The sequence below is a fragment of the Ambystoma mexicanum genome, chromosome 1p (genome assembly GCF_040938575.1).
Source record: "Ambystoma mexicanum isolate Mex_15411 chromosome 1p, UKY_AmexF1_1, whole genome shotgun sequence".
Classification (NCBI taxonomy): Eukaryota; Metazoa; Chordata; class Amphibia; order Caudata; family Ambystomatidae; genus Ambystoma; species Ambystoma mexicanum.
This window is the reverse complement of record NC_090921.1, coordinates 1,189,611,820-1,189,628,048: the sequence shown is the minus strand read 5'-3', so window position 1 is coordinate 1,189,628,048 and position 16,229 is coordinate 1,189,611,820. Positions and strand designations below refer to the sequence as shown.

Sequence of the window (16,229 nt, the reverse complement as noted above, 5' to 3'; positions counted from 1 at the left end):
ATTGTATGCCATACGTGAGTGACTAGGATTTATTGCAGTGCAGGGAGGTTAGGAATATTATATGTTTATTTCTCTCTCTATATTCAAAGTGTGGGAACATTAATTCATGTTTGGAAAATACCTTGGAAGGAAGGAAGGAAAGAAGAAAGAAAGAAAGAAAGAAAGAAAGAAAGAAAGAAAGAAAGAAAGAAATAAAGAAAGAAAGAAAGAAAGAAAGAAAGAAAGAAAGAAAGAAAGAAAGAAAGAAAGAAAGAAAGAACGGGCCCTAAAAAATACCCAGGGGTCTTATGTTTTGCGACACTATACCAGCCGGTATGGAACTGGCTAGATATTCTGAATGGTCAGGGCTTCCTAAGGCCTGTTTAGTAGTTCCAGAGATGACAGTGACCTGTAGAGGGCAGAGAGAGGTCACTTCGTCCGGCGAGACTCTGTTCCTACGCGCTCAGAGGCTGCAGACTTCGGAAAGGTGACGCGACATTTCAGATGCCCTGTATTCATCTAGCAACAGTAACTGCACCTTGTTCTTTTGCCTAAAGAGATCAATGTTTGTGCATACTAACATCTGCTTTGCAGACAATCATTCATGGGCATGGTGAGGTCTGAGCCATTGTGCGAGGTGATGGATGAGGGTTCCTACCGGTGCGTTACTTTCAGTTTCCAAGGTGGTAAAAGCTTGCAAGGTGATGACGTGAAGCATCTTGTTTCTGTGCCCAATTCGTAACCTGGCCCTGTCTGACGAAAAGCCACGCCTGCAGACCTGGTTCACTCAAAGCAGAGAGCTTCCCGCTTCGCCATCATGCTGTGCCTGCAGCCTGTTCCATAAACCAGTCCTGACTACAGCTTTGCCCCTTCTACCAGTAAGCTGCCTAGCTCCTATGCTCTTCTGCCAACTCCTTTCTCGTGCCTGCTAAGATTTACAGAGCACTTCGCCCTCACATGTCCAAAGTCATAACACATCATTGCTTATTACTACATGTTCTACATGCTACAAGAACCTGTGCTCACTAACATTGTTGTTGGGCCAATGTTTTACCTGTGCTGAAAGGTTTAGCCGATCAGTGACAAAAATAAATGACTCACTTTGAAATATGTTTTCAAGGTCAAGCTATTACTGTATCCTCAGGTATTAAGAAAGAAAGGCAACTCAAAGGTGTTCTCACCTGTAGGCCAGCATAGCCGTGCATGGGTGTCGGTGGACGTATGGCGAGAGGATTCTTTTGTAGTAGAGGACCCAGTCCCAGTGCGTGCAGGCGGATTTCCAAGCCCTTAAATCTTTGCGAGGCTTCTGCCTATGCACATACTTGATTGGACGACAGAGAGTTGAAGCAAATTCAGCAGCGAGGGCGATGATGAAGAGAAGGAAATGACGCCAGCCATTGGGTGACCACAAACCATGTTTCCTTTTTCAAAGCTTTCAACCGCTTCTGTTTTTTTTGTATGTCTCCATGTCTGCTTGCATGTTTACAGCCACTGGGGTGCTCATGAGGAGGAAGTTGATAACGAAACCGAGCAAGACCACAGCAATTCTTAGATTATTCTGACAAAGGAAGGAGACTTTGGCCTATATTTGCTGAAGATTTTAATTTTGAGGACAGCAGTTTTAGGCACATATGCACACACCATGGATTGACATCAAATACTTCCATGTCCCTGGGATATACGTTTTCCACTTCTGTGCTTTAATTCAACAAATTAATTCATTATGGCAGATGTATTGTTAGTTTATATGGAAACATTGAACCTAATTAGCTGGATTTAGCCAAAGGCAGAGCCACACTTCCCGCACACATCTGCTATCAGATACAACTTACATGACAATTTGAACAGCACTGCTGCCATAAGAACGTAGCTACCTTTGATGACAAAAATTCGAACTGTCGCTACACATAGGGCAGTTTCTACAGGGCGAAACACTAGGAATGCGCACCCCCACACCCCAATACCACCGCGCGCCACTCCCACTGCACGCCACTCCCACCGCGCGTCACTCCCAAATTCAATATAACACTGCTAAACAAATAAAATCGGTTTTATTACATCATGATTCAATAACTTTGTAGAACTAACCTCTACAATAGGACAGTTGGACATGCCTACCAACTTCTATCCTCTGAGAAGATTTGTAAGACCAAGAGTCACAACAGTGGGACATGGTGACCAGTGGGGGCACACACTGGGACACAAGGACCAATGGGGGCACACATTGGGACATGGGGACCAGTGGGGGCACACATTGGGACACGGGGACCAGTGGGGGCAGGGGACCAGTGGCGCCACACATTGGGACACAAGGACCAGTGGGGGCAAACATTGGGACACGGGACCAGTGGGGGCAGGAGACCAGTGAGGGCACACATTGGAACACAAGGACCAGTGGGGGCACACATTGGGACACGGAGACCAGTGGGGGTACACATTGGGACACAGTGGGACATGGGGACCAGTGGGGGCAAACATTGGAACACAGGGACCAGTGGGGGCAGGAGACCAGTGGGGGCACACATTGAAACACAAGGACCAGTGGGGGCACACATTGGGACACGGAGACCAGTGGGGGCACACATTGGGACACAGGGACCAGTGGGGACACATAGTGTGAAAAGGGGACCAGTGGGGGCACACATTGGGACACAGTGGGGGCACACATTGGGACACAGTGGGGGCACACATTGGGACACAGGGACACAATGGGGGCACACAGTGGGAAAAGGGGACCAGTGAAAACACACACTCTCATACTTTCACGCTGACACAAACACACACTCAGTACACACACACTAGAGCAATCATGCATAGTACGGCTCCGACAGGGAAAACACAAACAAAGAGGTCAAGGACTTAGAAGAACAAAGCATAATAAAATAAACATGGCACCTACCTTCTTTTTGATGAAGCGGTGCACTGTGCACACAAACAAATCCGAGCTGCAAAGAAATGTTTCTGCCGTCTCAAGCACAGGATATAGCCAGCAGCAAAGGTGGGCAGGCATCAGGAAAGGCGCCTTTTTATGCCTCCACCCCAGCCCACCCCCACCCGAAGTCGCGCGAAAGTCAAGGGAGGGGGTGGGCTGGGAGCCTGCTCTGACTTCCGTAATGTCACGTAGTACTTTACGTGACATTACAGTCAGAAGAGGCAGCGCCAGCACCTGCTACGGCGCTGCCGAACTCTCTGTCCTCCGCAATCGCCACCACAAACCCAGACATGTGAATCCCTCCAGCCAGGGGCAGGGACCGGGGCAATTGCGCCCCCGGGGCAATTGCGCCCCGGGCAGCTGCCCGCCTCGCCTGGGCCAAGAAACGGGCCTGGCTACACACATAAATGTCTATCCTCTTACACAGACACCAGCTTATTTTCCTAGTGTATCTCTCTCCACCCATACACATTCCAATTAGACATCCACCACACACCCCTCGTCCAAAACCAGGCAATGGCAGGACATCACCACACAAGAACCACTCACAAGGCACACTCGCAGAAGGGGCAGAGGTACAATGGGACACATTAGAGAGTGAACATGTGGAAAATATGCATCACCATACTGCATTAATGTGGTGTCATTATGCACAGCCGGAACCTCATGAACAATGTCATCATATGCTTGCACGGACACCTATTGACACACGCTAGATTTGTACGGAAAGGACAGAGCACAGCATCCAATCCAAGCAGGAGTCACAAAGTGTCCACATGGAATGAGTGAAGCTAACATCCCACCACCCAAAATTGCACAATGGGCAACTGCAACACTGTGTACCTGGCCCATGGGATGCACACACCATGGAATACGGCCTGAAGTCACACCAAGCATACAAGATGCACTAGTCCCACCAATTACAAAGTTGGGATGCAGACACATAATTCCCAAAAGGGGGTGAGGTCACACCGGTGAGGTGAGTGTTGATTCCAGAAGTGTATCATCAAAAAACAGCCATCGGATGCACAGATGACATGAGGCCCTGTAACTGCAGGCTACAGCAAGCGGAACGTCAGTAAGTACCAAACTCTGCAACCACAGACTACACACAACTCATGATGACAGTACAACGCAGCCAACAAGGGCACTGTTAGTGACGGTAGGTAGTGAACAGCTAATGCTGATGCACACTGAATATCTGCACTGCCTTGTTTGAGAGGTCGGGGGGAGAGGGTATGTAAGTGATTTCAACCCGCCACTCCACCTAAGTCAATGCCTAGCGTGTGATGCACAGCTGGAACTCTTAATTATATATTCGTGTCTATAAGTTATTTTATTTCTGAATGATGTACCCTTATATCATGCCCCTCTCTTTGAAACCCCCCGGTCTCACTGTACCAGGAAGCAGGCTGTTTTGTAAAGTTAAACGATTTATTTTATGAATTGGAACAATATATATATCACACTATTAATATTTATACAATGATCACCATCGGGGTGATGTTAAAATCAACAATCTCTTTAATCAGAAGGAGTATGGATAAGAAAAATAATGCAGCATAGAATAATACTTTGTGTAGGTTCCGTCAAATGCAATGTCACTCTTTCCCCCTGCACACTGTTCAATGCCCCCAATATGCAATATAGAGATGGAAGAAGAGAATACAGGTTTCAGGAAATACAGAATTCAACAAATACAGTTCAATCCCAATTTCCTCAGCAAGCATAGAGAGAGAAACAGGAATGATTTCAAACAGGTCAAATGCTTTTGAATGTGGCTTTGAATGAATGGTTAAAAACACTGAAAAAAAAATGGATTTAATTCTCTAAATTGGATTCAAAACTAGTGGGAGCTGCTTTGTATAGTTTCAGATAAACACCAGCAATGATGATTGAATGACTAGCAGGTTGAAAACTGAATTCTGAGGTCGGATGCAAAGAACAGCTGTTTTACATGTGATGAAATTGTGTCAAGATTAGTCAGGCGAGTACAAAGGCAGCAAATATGGCAAGGGAAATGTGCACCCAGGAACTACGACTCAGGTATGCTAGAACCCAGGAGTGCAAATAGAGTGTGACATCAAAACCAATATATGACAAGGGATTTGGGGTAAGCACCTGACCGCGAGGAAAGTCGGCAAGCGCCTTACCCCCAATTGCTGTTACAGGTACTGACAGCGCTAAACCCACGTGGAGGGCAAGCAATGACAGGATCTGTGTACTAACACTCTTGATGGTATTACATAAGGGAACTTAAGAACTGTACTCACGAGGACGAGATAAACCTCTTGAATGTCAGCTAGCCCACGAATCCTGTTGAAGAAACTGGGACCCCGAAAGGCTAGAACAGCAATGGAAGGAAAACTAAATACCTAAGTGGGAATAGTGTTTACAAAATAGTGAGGAAAACATAAGCATTCACACAGGAGCTAGCTACTACCGCACACCACACCTAATAATCAAAGGGAAAATAAATGCAGAAGTGCAGTGGAAAACATGGAATGGATCCTCTAGAAAGTAAGGATCAGGAGCAGGGAAAAACGAAATAACCAATGCAAACTTCTCCCTACCCCTCCAAGGAAAAGACAGGAAACTAAACTAAGAGGAAGGCTAAGGCAAATGGGTAACAGCAGCAAAGGACAGAGTCAAAGAAATATAGAACACAGACAAACTGGGCTGCATCTAAAAGGGGAAAGCACTGAGAATTGCTGCCTGCAAACAGAGGAAGACAAAAAGGGAAATCAAGGGAGCAGAAATCAATTAGCGCATGAATCCGAAATTCAGGGCGGAGGAAACAAGAAAACAGGAACAAGGAAGTAGGTACAAAGGCAAGGAACCAGGAACCAGGGACTAGTCAAAAACAGGAACACTGCAAACGATGACCAGCGCTGGACTGAAGTAAGACTGAGGCTTTTAAGCTGCTTAACGAGCACACGCCTCGGGTGTGCTGATTGCTGCACCTGCCGCCACAGCTGTTACCTATCCTCCACCCAACCTTGTGTTGCAAGCGTGGAGGTGGAGCAGTGGGCCAGGCATTCTGGGCAGCATAGTCATTTGGTTAAAGAAGCATGCTGGCTGCCAAAAACCTGGAATGGATCCGGAAGGGAAGTAGCTGGGAAAATAGGGATTTAGCGCTCCCAAATCATCACAGCACTGTAGCATAAAGTTCGGAGGAAAAGTCCAGTAGGGAATAAACCCCAAATCATGCCCCCAAATGGTGGGAACGGGAGCGAAGGGAGCGAGTCGTGACAGTATACCCCCTCCTACGGCCGGCTTCGGGTGCCCGCCACCCGCACGAGACATCTTATTTCCATGATGGGAGTGCTTTTTCTTTGGAGGTGGCACTGATGGAAATGGTGGCCTGTGGGCAAAGGCAGATGGACTTCCATGATAGGAGTGCTTTGTCTTTGGAGGTGGTACTGATGGAAACGGTGGCTTCTGGTGAGGAAGAGACTCATGGTTCGAAGAAAGGCATGAAGGACTTGCAGGACCAGAAGCAGAGTTGGAAGGTCCAGGAAGCTCAGTCACTGGGAGTGGACCCTTATAAGTCTTTGAGGAGGGAGGCAGGCTGGTGCAACATGCCTTAGGCAATGGTAGAAGCTCTGTTAGCCTTTTTGCCGAGAGTGGACATGCGGGAGGTGAGGAAAATGCTGGCTTCAGGAAAGGTTTATGCTCAGCCATTGGAGAAGGTGGTGGCTGAGGTAGAGGTTCAGATTTCCTTCTGTCATCCATCTGGGAAAAGGCTTGTGGTTGAAAGTGACTAACGTTTGACTGCACATGTTCTACGCCTTGGAGACCTGAAAGTCCAATGGGTTGTACAAGGCTAGTACTCCTGGTGACAGTCGTGTAGCCACTTTGTTTCACGTTGGATACAACAGCAGGGATGTTTGGCATACTGATAGGAGTGATAGACGCAGTACTTGGTATTTCAGGCAGACTCGCAGAAGGAGCAATAACAGACACATCTTGAACTGCAGCAGTCATTCCCTTCCTTTGGCTATTAGCACCCGACTGGTGCTTCTTGGCGGAATTCTGTTGCACAAGTCCTGTAGGTAATACGCCGGTCTGCACCACCCCTTGTGCACACCCAAGTGAGTGGTTCTGACTCACCACTTGGTCCAGCTTGATGACTCTGAAGCGGGAGCTGGCAAAAGTCTCAAACTCTGATGCTGCATCTTTGGGAGGCTCTGATGCTAAAGTGAAGCAGTTGGGAGAATCGTCTTGTGGAAAAGGCAGGCATTCTGGTGCTCCTCCTGAAGCAAAAGAAAGGCAGGCTAGACGTTCATCGACTGTAAATGGTTGGGATTCAGGAGGAATCGCTGGAGCAGAAGAAAATACAGCAGAATCTGATGGTGTAGACAGGTATACCTCTGATATTGGCAGCGAGGCTATGCAGGATACAGGCGTCTCATGAACTGAAGGCAAATACTCAGTATACTCCGGGACTGAAGACATGCTCTTTTGATGGACTACCGGAGGCTCTAAAGCTGAAGGATGATCTGCAGGATGAGTCACTGTAGCTGAAGACAGGCAGGTCAGGGGAAACCTTGAGGCTGAAGGCATGCAAGCTGGAGCAATCTCGGTTGCTGGATACAAACATGTCCAGGTCTTTGGGACTGGCTCTTGAGTAAATGGCAGACATGGCAGCGGTTCATTGGTTGAAGACAGGTGTGCCAAAGATGACTGCAGGGCTGTGGATTGAATCATAGAAGAGTCAATGGTTGTAGGAGGACAGACAGAAGTCTCAGAAATTGACAGACCCATCGGTGGCTCAGGAATGAAGGGCACCTTTAGGGCAGTAGACTCCTTGGCACCAGTAACCAAAGACTGAGCTGTACCCTTGCAGTCCCTTTCTTTAGTGGGTGACTCAGAGTCTTTTTCTTTGTAGAAGTCAAAATCAATCAGTGGAATCACCATAGTAAAGTCTCTGTTAATCAGGATTTCGTCTATTGTCCATTCCTCTGTTTTAGCTTCTGAAAGAGGCAGATTATCAATCAACAGTTCAGGAACCGTCTGACGGTTCTTTGGTTCAGTATACTGTGGAATGAGTCCATCAGAACATGAAATTTGTACTGTCTCTGACTGTTCGTATTGATCAGAAGTGGCAGAAGGAAGAGTGAACCCAGAGGTAACATTGTTTTCCACATCAGCTTTAACATCTACTTCAGTCTCAGCAGCTGTATCAAGAGCAGGGCCTAAGCCTACGGTAGTGACTGAATCTGTGTATGCCACCATTGTGGATTGTGTTTGGAAATCAGAAGCTTGTATGTGTGCTAGCTCAGAATTATGACAAACTGCTACACAGGGTATTTTTGGTAAAGGAGTGGCTTGTAACTCTTCAGCTAACTGCAATCTCTGATAAACAGCAGAACGATTGTTAGAACCTGTGCCTAGATTAAGCGCTGTGCTAGACGAAAGACCTTCACTCCCAATAGATCTAACATATCGACAAATATCATGGTTTACCAAAGTCTCTGCACTCAGGGGCTGAACAGTGTTCACTTCCTCCACATCAACAGATAAAGTCTGAGGTGTATTCAGTAAAGAGTGTAAGGTTTTATTTTCCTCTTGTGCAGAAATGAGTTCTTGTCTTAACTCCTCAAGTTTAGCTCTTAGCATGCCCTGCATTAACTGTACATCACTATCAGTAGGCACAGGGGGAAGCATAGTGGCATCAGGGCTGGATCCTGCACTAGCGATCTGGATGTGCATCGATTGTACATTGTCCTCTACTGCTTGCAGGTTCTGTGATTTATTGTTTATCTTTCCAACTTGGTCTGTGTTTCCCTTAAACAAACTATTGACATTAGACCTCTTGGCATTAGGGACTACAGTATGTACCTGTGCAACGGAGTATGCGTTAAACTGAGGGTAGAAAACAGAAGTTATGCAAGAAACTCCTCCATTCTTTATGTTGGTATCATGAAACTGTTCTATCTGAGGTGAAGCACAACTGGAATCATGGGGTTCAACAACAGAGGTACTCTCGTATAATAAGTCTAACAGTGTGTTGTTTTCTGCAGCTAAGGCTTGTGCTGACATAGAATCGGGATCAAAACCAAAGATAGAACTAGGATCAGGCCATGTAGGATGTGCCATCCTATGGGAAAAATACTTTGCACGTAAATGCCCATTCGTGACAAGGAGTTCATTGGAGTCAGGACTAGTGATTTGATTGTCATAGGTAAATGTAGGGGAAGCTTTCTGTACAAACTTGTTAGAGGCCTTGCTGCCTTTCTTTCTTAAACTTGCCATATTCAATGGGAATTTTTGGCTGGTCATACTGTCAAGATTAGTCAGGCGAGTACAAAGGCAGCGAATATGGCAAGGGAAATGTGCACCCAGGAACTACGACTCAGGTATGCTAGAACCCAGGAGTGCAAATAGAGTGTGACATCAAAACCAATATATGACAAGGGATGTGGGGTAAGCACCTGACCGCGAGGAAAGTCGGCAAGCGCCTTACCCCCAATTGCTGTTACAGGTACTGACAGCGCTAAACCCACGTGGAGGGCAAGCAATGACAGGATCTGTGTACTAACACTCTTGATGGTATTACATAAGGGAACTTAAGAACTGTACTCACGAGGACGAGATAAACCTCTTGAATGTCAGCTAGCCCACGAATCCTGTTGAAGAAACTGGGACCCCGAAAGGCTAGAACAGCAATGGAAGGAAAACTAAATACCTAAGTGGGAATAGTGTTTACAAAATAGTGAGGAAAACATAAGCATTCACACAGGAGCTAGCTACTACCGCACACCACACCTAATAATCAAAGGGAAAATAAATGCAGAAGTGCAGTGGAAAACATGGAATGGATCCTCTAGAAAGTAAGGATCAGGAGCAGGGAAAAACGAAATAACCAATGCAAACTTCTCCCTACCCCTCCAAGGAAAAGACAGGAAACTAAACTAAGAGGAAGGCTAAGGCAAATGGGTAACAGCAGCAAAGGACAGAGTCAAAGAAATATAGAACACAGACAAACTGGGCTGCATCTAAAAGGGGAAAGCACTGAGAATTGCTGCCTGCAAACAGAGGAAGACAAAAAGGGAAATCAAGGGAGCAGAAATCAATTAGCGCATGAATCCGAAATTCAGGGCGGAGGAAACAAGAAAACAGGAACAAGGAAGTAGGTACAAAGGCAAGGAACCAGGAACCAGGGACTAGTCAAAAACAGGAACACTGCAAATGATGACCAGCGCTGGACTGAAGTAAGACTGAGGCTTTTAAGCTGCTTAACGAGCACACGCCTCGGGTGTGCTGATTGCTGCACCTGCCGCCACAGCTGTTACCTATCCTCCACCCAACCTTGTGTTGCAAGCGTGGAGGTGGAGCAGTGGGCCAGGCATTCTGGGAAGCATAGTCATTTGGTTAAAGAAGCATGCTGGCTGCCAAAAACCTGGAATGGATCCGGAAGGGAAGTAGCTGGGAAAATAGGGATTTAGCGCTCCCAAATCATCACAGCACTGTAGCATAAAGTTCGGAGGAAAAGTCCAGTAGGGAATAAACCCCAAATCATGCCCCCAAATGGTGGGAACGGGAGCGAAGGGAGCGAGTCGTGACAAATTGAGCCAAACAAAAAATTCACAGCAAACTGTTCTGCGCGCGAGAAATGCGATTGCGGGAAAACTATGAGCAAATGTTTAGCATATACGGTACGGAAGTTATGAAGGTTTTAGTAGAGGTCGGTTTTTCTCAGAAAGAATCAAGATTTCAAATGAAAGATGTGCTTTTGAAATTACAAACAAGGATTTTCTGTACACTAAGGATTCTATGAAGCCACAAGCTACACGACAGCCAGCGACTTCTCCGGATGGTTTCTACCTGCCGAGACGCTTGTCTTTCTTCAACAAATATATTAGCTCAAAGATGATATTATCACTACCATTACCAAAGGAGTATATGGATGAGGGAAAGATTCAGGAAAACAAAACATTTTCTATAATGCAGTTCTGGATATGATAGAATGGGTTGGTTAGGATTACTTAAGGATAAGAGATTGGCTATGGACAATTCTATGCTATATATACTCACAACTACTGTTTGGAATGGGCCCGTCAAAGATATGGTCAAGATTTCTGGACTGGAATTCTGCTAACCCACCGGACAGGATTCAGGGCGCTTGGTTCCGCACACAGCACGGCACTCTGGACACTGCACGACCTCTAGACTGGATCTGACGGGTTGGTTCCGTGTTGCAGCTATCAGATTACAGCTCTGCTCTACTGGTTTGGATCTCTGGATTATAGCAAGAGTTCTTGGCAAGAAAACAGAAACAGCACAGCCCGGCTGTTCTTTTTTCGGGGTTGTTCCCCTTGGAAGTCTCGGGTAAAATCAGGTTTCAAGATTTTAAAGGCCAACCTGAGAAGGGTTTAGCTTTGGAATGTGGCCTTTGTGCTTTCAAAGTTCTGGAGTCTTGGATATGGGTTTCTCCTGCAAAGTGCTTCACCAGTAATCAGTTGATGGCTGAATCTGTGTGTGTCTAGGTCCTAAGCTGTCCCTATTTATGTATTTCCCTAAGGGGCGGATAGGCCAAATTATATACTAAGCATACCCTCTAGGAATCCTATTGGTTAGAATATTTCCCTCTCCTGATTTGAGAAGGAACTCTGTTGCCATGATGATGCTGTGTTTTACAATCCGGGGAGTACCTCCCCTCTGTTTCTGTACAGTAAATCTATTTTTCACATAAAGCATATTTACAATATTACCAACTTGCTAACAATACATATTTACATCACAGATTTAGTAGAGGAGGTATCCGTCCGAGTCCCATCTCAGTGAGAGCTTTAGTTCAGATTTGACAGTTTTTTGCACTTTTGGTTGAGTAGCCAATGTCAGATTTGTCCACATTTTTCTACATATCTGCGCATAACATCTGGGCATAATCTTGTGAATTGTCATATTTCTAGCATCATCACAATTGCTACAAAATAACATTTTCTGTAGTCCTGTCTCTGAACATCGCACAAAGTTCAGAGTAGTTTCAAACTGTGAGCAGCATTTTCATGTTAACAACCTATATTTTACAGATTTTTACAAATTTTGCACAGTTCTCTTTGAGTCTTTTTCAAAAAGATATTTTTTTGTGGTTTACAGATACACATATCTGTCTGGTCCTGCCCCCATGGTTTTGCTGGGCCAAGAGCAATCCAGGCCTCTCTTCCTGCTGGCAATAGTTTCTGTTGACACTTGAATTTGCATTCCCTTTCAGTCCAGGAAGCCTACTGTCTCTCCCCAGAGAAGCAGAGTAAAATCTCCACCTCCTTTCATTAGCATCTAACTGCGAGTTCCTGGGCAGAGAGCAAAAGGAAGGCACCTTTGTTTGGGGCATGCTGTGGAATTTGCCTTTGAAGTTCTGTGGCTGGCATCAGTCTACTTTAAAACACTTTGTTTAAAATTGTCTTTGCTAAAATAACTTTACATTTTCAAAAAGTAGACACACAGATCTCTAATTCTAGTCTTTTTAAAACATAGAAATTGAATAATAGCAACCTATATTGCTTTTGATGGCAAGTCTCTTCTTTTCAACAATTTGATCTTAATGTACAATTTTAAACTCCCAAGTAAGTAAATGACAGCTTTGACACAGGCAGCCAGTGGTACTGCACCCATATCTGACAGGTTTTCCCAGGCAAGCACCTTTTTTTAATGTGGATATTCTTGTGATGAAATGTGCTTCTCCTTAAAATGTGCTTGTGGGGATTCCTTAGATAAGGTGATCGTTAACACCCAACAAGGATATTGGATCTTTTCTGATGTTTGGGAACCATTATTTTGCAATTTCAACAGCCAAGGAAAAATGGATTTTAGAGCACTTCTGGGTTTTTCTGGCAATGCAGCACTGCCTTTTCAGATAGTTCCATTTCACTCTGTGGGCAGCCCAATGACACTTCTTGGCAGTGTGGTCTCCTGTTCTACCACTGACATAGGCAAAGTAGATTGGCAGCCTATTTTTCCGGTTTCCCTGTGCACTTCTCAGAGGTTTTCAGCATGCATAGGGCTTTTTGGCAGCCATTCTGTTGTTTCTGGGGAAAACAGCACACAGTGATGTCGCAGGGCAGAGCCTAGTGGGTCATTGCATCCCACAGGTACCACTTGGATCAACATCGACACACCAGAAAGATCCACCCACCCCATGGCAACAACTCCATCCGACACACATGAGAAAGTAGAGCACCAATCCCATCCACCCAATCAGAGTGGAGGACAAATCTCTGCAAAAATGCATCTCCCACATCCTCCACCCAAAATGATAGTCCATGACCAAGACAGCATAAGTGTGAACAGCAGTGCACCTTTCTTACCAGACGTAGGACACCGCCCCAGACGACCTGTCATAAAGCACCTCAACACATCAACCAGTAGATTGCAACAGGACCACTGCATGGACCCCATGGAATGGCACATCTCACCACACACCCAATGCACCCACCACCCCTCCAGAGCCACTCAACATCAACATGAGAGAAGTAGCAAGTAGCCACATTTGGGCAAGAGCACCAGCTTGAGCAAAAACCACCAGGTACGAAACGTGGACATGACTATGGTTCCAGCGGCGACTGTACACTTTCTTGCAAATCACTCACATCCCATTATGTCAGGGGTCGCCTCGTAGAACTCACCAAAAAATTAAAAAAGTAGTCAAAGTGGAGCGCATGCCAGTCCAAGAAGTAAAGCAATACTATTCAGAGCCCCAGACTCAACTGGGACAGCAAATTCAAACCAAACGCAGCACAGAACTGCAAGAAAAGGCGCTGTCAAAGAAACATCCTCAAAATAAAAACTTTTATAGAAAGTAAAATAATTAGCATTTGTGATCATGTGACAGAAAAAATCTCCCCATACAGAAATGATTGCTCCTCACACTTTGTATCCATATAGAACTCCATAGGTTGCGATTGATCATTGGGTGCATGAATCTTCACACACCGCCCTCAATTACAATAATGTGAAATCACAATCCATCCCTAGTTTCCACAACCCAAAATTATATGATTGAAATATTTGAGACAGGTAGCGGAAATGTATTATTCTGCCCTGGTCGCCTCTTCCTGACTCTCATGGGAACGGTTACCCACCCCGAGACTATCAGAGCCTTCACCCACGGATATACTATTGAATCATTGTTGCATATTAGGAACATTCTAACCCTCTTCAGGGTCTGCAGGCGATTCCGAAATCAATGTGAAATTGCGATTCCTCTTTCACTGGCAGACCCTGTATGTTCTAATCAGTTTACCTAATAAAATAACAAGCACTGTGTGCTTCTGTGACCGCTTTGCTAGGGATCACATGCTCTGTACTGATTAACCAGCTTGTTAGGCAGAATCATATGCAGTACCGTTTGGGAACACCACACACAGTTAAGACTACAAGTGAAAGTACAAATTTACCTTTGGTACAAGCCTGTACTAGACAGTAAAGTGGTAGCGATGGGTGAGCAGCCAGACTTATCTCAAGAGTAAAGTCAGCAGAATCAGAAGTTACACAGAGGACAGTAATTACTATGGTTCAAACAAACACTGACTCAAGGTTTCTGAGTAAAAAAATATACATTTATTTACACCATCATTTGTAAAACAGTTCACTAATATAAAGTAGCAGAAAATTATAATCTTAATACACTACACAACCCCCAATCAATTCTGGACAAGTTAAGCTCAAAATGAAGCATGAGCAAAATGGCACTCCAGTTATTTAAAAAGGGAGGGAAAGACAAGGTTATACAAAATCAAACAGCACGAACAAGTAAGTAGGCAGGACAATCTAGAAAAGGCTTACTACAACTAGGATTCAAATCAATAGGCCTAGGCCGATGTTAATGGTTCAGAGTTTTTGCAGAGGATCACACAGTTCAGAGTAGTTTGCGGTTAAGTCTTTGCCAAGAGTTTGAAACGAAGTTGGTCGAAGGAAAAGGTATTTAAAAGAGTAGAGAAGGACAAGCCCTCAGATTGGCGAAAGATTTAAAACACTTTCACTGTGGTCAGACAGAACGAACAACCAGGTTTGAACAGTACCTTAGAAGAAGAAGAATGCTGTAACTGAGGCAGAAGTTCCTGGCAGATCCTACAGGCTCCAAGTTTCTGAAGCGACTGTCAGACTGACATGAAGGAGCAAGACTGGAGGGTCCTGCATTGCCCAGGGAAGAAACCAGCAGCAGAGCAAAGCAACAAAAAAAAGGTGCGCTCCTTAAAACCCAAACGGGGTCCGGTCCTCATGGCTATCTGGTTCAATGCAGCGGTGCACAGCAAATTCGACCAGGGGAGGGAGGCCTTGCTTGGTGTTTGGCGAACTGTTTGGTCCTACCAGCTCAAGGGAAGAAGATTCCTTGCAGATATTCTCTGTCGTCGAAGTTTAGGAGATTCGGATCCACAGCAGGGCTTCACCAGGAGGTTCAGTAGTTGCAGTATTCCTCTTCCTTCAGCGTCTCTTCGGTTCTCTCGATCCAGTGGTGACTCTGCCTTCCAAGTCCCAGAGACCTGCTTTTTATGCAGTTTTCCCCCATTCACACAGCCTGGCTGTCCTGGCAGGACAGTCAACTTGCCAATCAAACAAGAGTGTGACTTGGGTCTCCAAGGAGACCCAGTGTAGGGGGCCTAAAACCCCTCCCTCACATCCTGTCTACCTAGACTCTCAGGTGCCTAAGGAGGGCTTCTCTGCAGAAGCCTACCAAAGGACGGTGAACAAAGGAACCAAACCTGGCCATCAGCCAAATCGTAAAGAAAGGGGAACAAAATAATGTTCCATGAGAGACAGAAACAATGGTATAACTATTAACCGTGTCCAGTACTCTATGTAAGATAGTTTGAACTGGGTCTGTGAATTTAAAAATACTAATAAAGTCAATGGCAACTTTACATGTTCTGGGGGACAGTAGTCAGTCCCAGAAAATGGAGTTTAAAGTGGGGAGTCTGAAAAAGACAACCCTGTGTCACTGCACTAAAGGTGCTGTGTGACTCACAGTAAAAAAGATGATGCCTATGGAGTAGGTGAGGCTCCACAGTCTATGAACACAAAAATGGAAAACACACAGCAAAACACATGTTATAGTGGGAAAAAAGGCTCACAATCTTACCAGGTTGGAAAAAAAAAAATCCTAGAAATCCAGCAAAGCTGCTGAGAGACTCAGTAGGTAAGGGATATTAGCCATTCTGGAGAATTCTCCCTAACACAGCTGCAGTGTGTTCCATGTGTTAATATCCTCGCAAAAATATTGCCATACAAAAATATCACCATTCAAAAATATTGCCATATTTTTGTGGCAATATTAAGGCATGGAACCTGCGGGCGACACCCCTGCATCCCCTGC

The 16,229-nt window shown here is 45.3% G+C and overlaps 1 protein-coding gene across 13 annotated transcripts in view; it reads right to left on the bottom strand.

Moving 5' to 3' along the window:
* The window catches only part of LOC138451221 (variant surface antigen F-like), a 342,866-nt gene extending 339,859 nt beyond the window's left edge, over positions 1–3,007 (bottom strand). For 5 of the 13 annotated variants that reach the window (XM_069604896.1, XM_069604903.1, XM_069604901.1 and 2 more), the window contains exon 1: positions 1,161–1,326. In XM_069604896.1, the coding sequence (XP_069460997.1) occupies positions 1,161–1,174 (14 nt within the window). In that variant the 5' untranslated portion in view covers positions 1,175–1,326. Of the gene's footprint in view, positions 1–1,160; positions 1,329–2,878 lie in introns of those variants that run through there. The other 8 variants (XM_069604893.1, XM_069604899.1, XM_069604895.1 and 5 more) reach the window with 4 other exon arrangements.
* Between the last annotated feature and the right edge of the window lie 13,222 nt (positions 3,008–16,229).